Source organism: Manduca sexta, chromosome 13 (assembly GCF_014839805.1).
Source record: "Manduca sexta isolate Smith_Timp_Sample1 chromosome 13, JHU_Msex_v1.0, whole genome shotgun sequence".
NCBI lineage: Eukaryota > Metazoa > Arthropoda > Insecta > Lepidoptera > Sphingidae > Manduca > Manduca sexta.
Window position 1 is genome coordinate 13,084,873 of NC_051127.1, and position 4,476 is coordinate 13,089,348.

The 4,476-nt window shown below is 32.5% G+C and overlaps 1 protein-coding gene across 1 annotated transcript; it reads right to left on the bottom strand.

Annotated features, from left to right (window-relative positions):
- Positions 1-1,523: 1,523 nt before the first annotated feature.
- On the bottom strand, positions 1,524-3,689 carry LOC115450220 (H/ACA ribonucleoprotein complex subunit 3). Its single transcript, XM_030178218.2, has 3 exons — positions 3,445-3,689; positions 3,039-3,081; positions 1,524-2,761 (listed from the first exon to the last, which is right to left on the bottom strand). The coding sequence occupies exons 1-3, from the start codon at positions 3,496-3,498 to the stop codon at positions 2,664-2,666; spliced, it is 195 nt and encodes a 64-aa protein (XP_030034078.1). The 5' UTR covers positions 3,499-3,689; the 3' UTR covers positions 1,524-2,663.
- Between the last annotated feature and the right edge of the window lie 787 nt (positions 3,690-4,476).

Below are 4,476 nucleotides of genomic sequence, written 5' to 3' on the forward strand. Positions count from 1 at the left end.
GACGAAATTCCGACCGATTTCTTGTTTGTTACTTACAGCGGTTTCCATTCCTTCCGAAATTTCTAACATTTGCTTAATTTAATAATCTAAATGCTAAACCATTTTTGTGTTTAGCAAATGACGTTTCGGAAGGCATGGAAACTGTTGTAAATAGCAAATGAAAATTGGACAAAATTTTGCTCGAAGAACGCCGGTAGTTCTATAGTTTATTGTAATTTAACAGCTTTTTACCGAGTGCTTTTATATACCCAGACTTCTTTTGGTACTGAAATACCAAATCAGGGTTTTGATATCTTTTTTTTAGCCTTTATCTAAAATAGCAATTTGCAACGGTTTGTAGTTGACTGACCGAAAAGTGTTTATGCAGGTCTGTGAATTTACCATAGCCGATAGACAAAGCATTTATCGATATCGATAAGATGTCAGAAGGGATCGCAACACAATGAAATTTCTTGCTGTCTAAGACAGAGTACACTCAAATGTCATAGTGTTACTTCTATGCTTGTCATTGTTCTGCAATGATTGTTCTGAGGCAAATGCCAAACATGCATTTGATTTATGGTGAATGCAAAGGCAATGCAAATTCAGCCGCAGTCATCGATAATTTACATTGATATTATACATACGTACAGTGCGTATTTCGATGTGTTGCGAGGAGACTCCTCGCCACACACCTAAAAACCGTCCGAAATTAGCCGAACGCACCTTACGTCAATGGCCGTAGCTCTTTATAAGGAGAAATATCCTAAATACACACACCCTAATACGCGCCACCCGGATTACCGCGTATTTATGAGTCCACTTAACGTAATGGTTATATTCTTTTTGGAATCCACAATCGTTACTATAAAGGAACAATGCCTGGAAGCGGTGTCGATGGCACTAGCAGTGGAAGAATCAGTCCAATCAGTCGTCCTAATGTAGAAAACGTAGTGCTTGAGGAAATTGAAAATGAGCCTTCAGCCTCTACACGAGCAATAGCTAGACACACAGGGTCCCAGGGATCGGAAAATCGACCGTGCATAATATTTTAAAGAAGAATAGTTTTCACCCTTACCATTTCATACGCGTGCAAACTGTGCAACCAAGAGATTATAATACAAGATTGCGTTTTTGCCGACAAATACTGGCAAGGATCAAGGATGGCAGAAGACCCGCAAATTTTTAATAAAATTCTGTGGAGATCATATAAGTGGGAGGCCAACAATTTGAACAATTATTCTAAAGAATATGAAATAAAAAGAATCCTATATTAAGTATCTTTTTTTATTTAGCCAAACTATCTCCTTTCTTACATCAATAGCAAAAAATCGCTATTTACAATACTTAGATACAATTAGGCATGAATTGTATTGGTATAAATAAATTATTGTACTCAAAACTGTCATTTTTTAAATATTGACCACTTATATTGCATTCTTACATTTTTTTATACACAAGAGGTACTACTTACTACTTAGTTAAAAAAAATCCAAATAAAAAAAAGTTTATGCATATAAGGAGTAAATCAAACCAAAAAAAAAAAAGTTTATGCATGTTTAAAAAAAATGCCATATGTAGTCATACTATTGAGTATTGACTGTTTATCTATTAGCATAGTCGGTGTATAATTATTATAAAACAAAAAAACAATGCATTTAATTCATTTCTGGCTATAGTGTACAAGAAAGTAAAATGAGACAAGAAATTACTTACTTACTTCTTTTTAAATACATAGGTACATACTACTGTTATCGACTTCCGGTCCTAGCTTCAGCAGTACATAACATAATATTTAATAGATTAATATTTTTTCCTATTTGGCTGATTATTATAATAATTGTATTATGAACATAGAGTAAAATGTAAGTAATAACTAACGCCGTCCGGTTGTTACCTTCCGGCAGACTTAATTATAAATTACCTTTTAAACAATTACTTATTCTTAGTGATTACTTGTTAAAATACAAGTTAAATGCCATATGAATTAATATTATATAATTTGATACATAATTGTAATATTTAGAGTGTCTTGATTTTATTCATCCGAACGTATAAAAGATCGTTGTAGCACGTATGCAGGACAGTTGATTTGTAACCTCTGGTCTGAACATAAGTAAAGCGGAACTTAGAAATATAGTGTGTCTAATATAAAAGTGTCATTTTGCTGCCGCGGCATCCACCCTGACTATACCACATCAACACTACTTATAATACAAATATTTAATTTTTTTCTTTACAACCATAAGTTTTACTGTAAGACTTTTCAAAGTTATCCATTAATTATGGGACACCCTGTATAAAGAGGTACATCAACAAATCCTTTTGTAAAGCTTAATAGCCATCAACATTTGGTGTCTCATTGACAAGTACAGTGGCGTGCCACAGTACAGTGCCATCAATGTTAGATGTTACAAAAATTAAGTAATTCAAAGTCCTGTATCGTATTGCTACTGTTTATGGGTGGTTGCATTGCTTACATTCAACACTAGCATGTTCTCAGGTACATTAAAAAATGCTAGAAGCTATTGGCTAGTGGATGTATAACCAATACCATTCCACTTTTTATTGCATGTGAAACTGAACCAAAACAACTTGATGAGAGCTAATTTAGGAACAAAATAAAGGGCTTGTTATTAAAACATTTATTTTAGACTTAATATTATTAATCTTATAAAATTATATTAGCTAATAGGTTCAGGTTGCAGTGTGAGCAGTAGACCAAATCGTTTCTTGATAATTATTCTTTGCCTTGAATATTTGTCTTCAGGTGAAAAGCGAGCTGAAAAGAAACAAAAGGTTTTATAATTTTCTACTGGACAAATAATTAACTCTGCTACTTGTCTGTTGTATACAAAATAAACTTTAAATTTGTAAGACCATAATGTTCCATTTTACTGGATAAGAATGTAGTTAGCAATACCATGTATTATTATTAAAATTTCCATATTGTGCAGTATATGCGTTGCATCTACATTGTACTCTTTAAATCATATTGTGCAATGTTTTAAAGGAGTAAATAGGATTATGTTAAAATGTTAAACTTAAATAATCCTTACCTGGATGTGCAGATAATGTTGGTTTGCCATTTGGATCAACAGTCTGAAATAAAATATCAAAGTTATATATCATTGTTGTGCCGAGTCTCCTACGTGTCTTTTTTTACACACGACATAAAGCAAATTTAGTTTATAGGCTCACGTCGTCTCCTGTTGAGGAATTTACATGTTTTCATGAAACATCAAATAAATATCAAGAAGGTCTTGAGACGCAATATATTCTTTAAGTTATTATTATATGAGATATTCTTTACGTTTGTGGCTCTCCACTCTGCGAACTCAATTGCTAGACTCGAGATGTTTTTGTACCTATGCCAGATAAGGAAAAACACGCACAAGACACCACAGCAGACCTTACAAATAGAAACCGCCACATGTTTTAATGAGGTTATATCAAAATATTTACCGATAAAGTATATTGTCTATCTCCATTACCGTCTAAATAGTATCTTAGATACATTTTTAACTTATTTATTTAAATCAGGTACTCCACGAAACCTTAAAGTAGTTCCTTATTTTTGATAAAAAAAAACTCAAAATAAACACCACAAAATTCCACAAGCAGGCAATCAACAAACGCAATGCCACATTTAGAGACACCGATAATGTGGTGTTGCATAGCAAGTCTGCTGTCGATAGACAAACGATTATCTATCGACAATAAAGCTGAAGCAATGGCATCAATAGTCTATCGATATTATTGTCTCATGTCTATACCGTCGATTCTATCGAATGCATAGATAGCTTTCCATGTGCAGTACTATTGATAACACCGATAATATTGATACTATTGTTAGTAATGCATTTAATAGTATCGATAGTATTGCGAAAACCATTAGTTTTAACAAATCCTATCGATAATACTATCAATACTATCGATGGTTTTGTAGTATCAATAGCCAGTAATTTTTAGGCAGTATTGCTATATCAACAGTATGGACATAAGGCGATGAAATCGATAAAATAATCGAAAACAACGGCATAACCATAGAGTAAGGCATAAACACAAAGCAATAATGTCTAGGGATGTATGTGATTGTATCGACAATCGAGATATGGAAGGTTCAACAATATCGAGACTAGTGTGTTGATATAATATATTTGTAAGAGATATTTTGTAGATAATATTACGAATTAATATGAATCTATAAATTAGTTATGAATGAAAAAATATTAGCAAGCTAATCTGAATTTAGTCTGATTCCGTTGCTTTTAGTTTACAAGTGGATGAAAATTATTAAATTTAAAGCAAATGTTCTTTTATAACATGTATAGATCATTGATAGATCAGTGGACGTGTTGTTCAATGTCAAACCTTTGGAAATCTGTATGTATTATCTGAATTCTATTATTGAATTCAGAATGTAATTTCGGATGTATAAGTCCGACTTCAGAGTCCAACCTTTGACAAAAATTATTGTATGTTGACATGACACTT

Coding starts and splice junctions, on each gene's coding strand:
- LOC115450220 (XM_030178218.2), bottom strand. CDS start 3,498: ATGTATCTAAGATACTATTTAGACGGTAATGGAGATAGACAATATACT. Junction 3,082..3,444: donor ATAGACAATATACTTTATCG/GTAAATATTTTG, acceptor ATTTTATTTCAG/ACTGTTGATCCAAATGGCAA. Junction 2,762..3,038: donor AACATTATCTGCACATCCAG/GTAAGGATTATT, acceptor GTTTCTTTTCAG/CTCGCTTTTCACCTGAAGAC.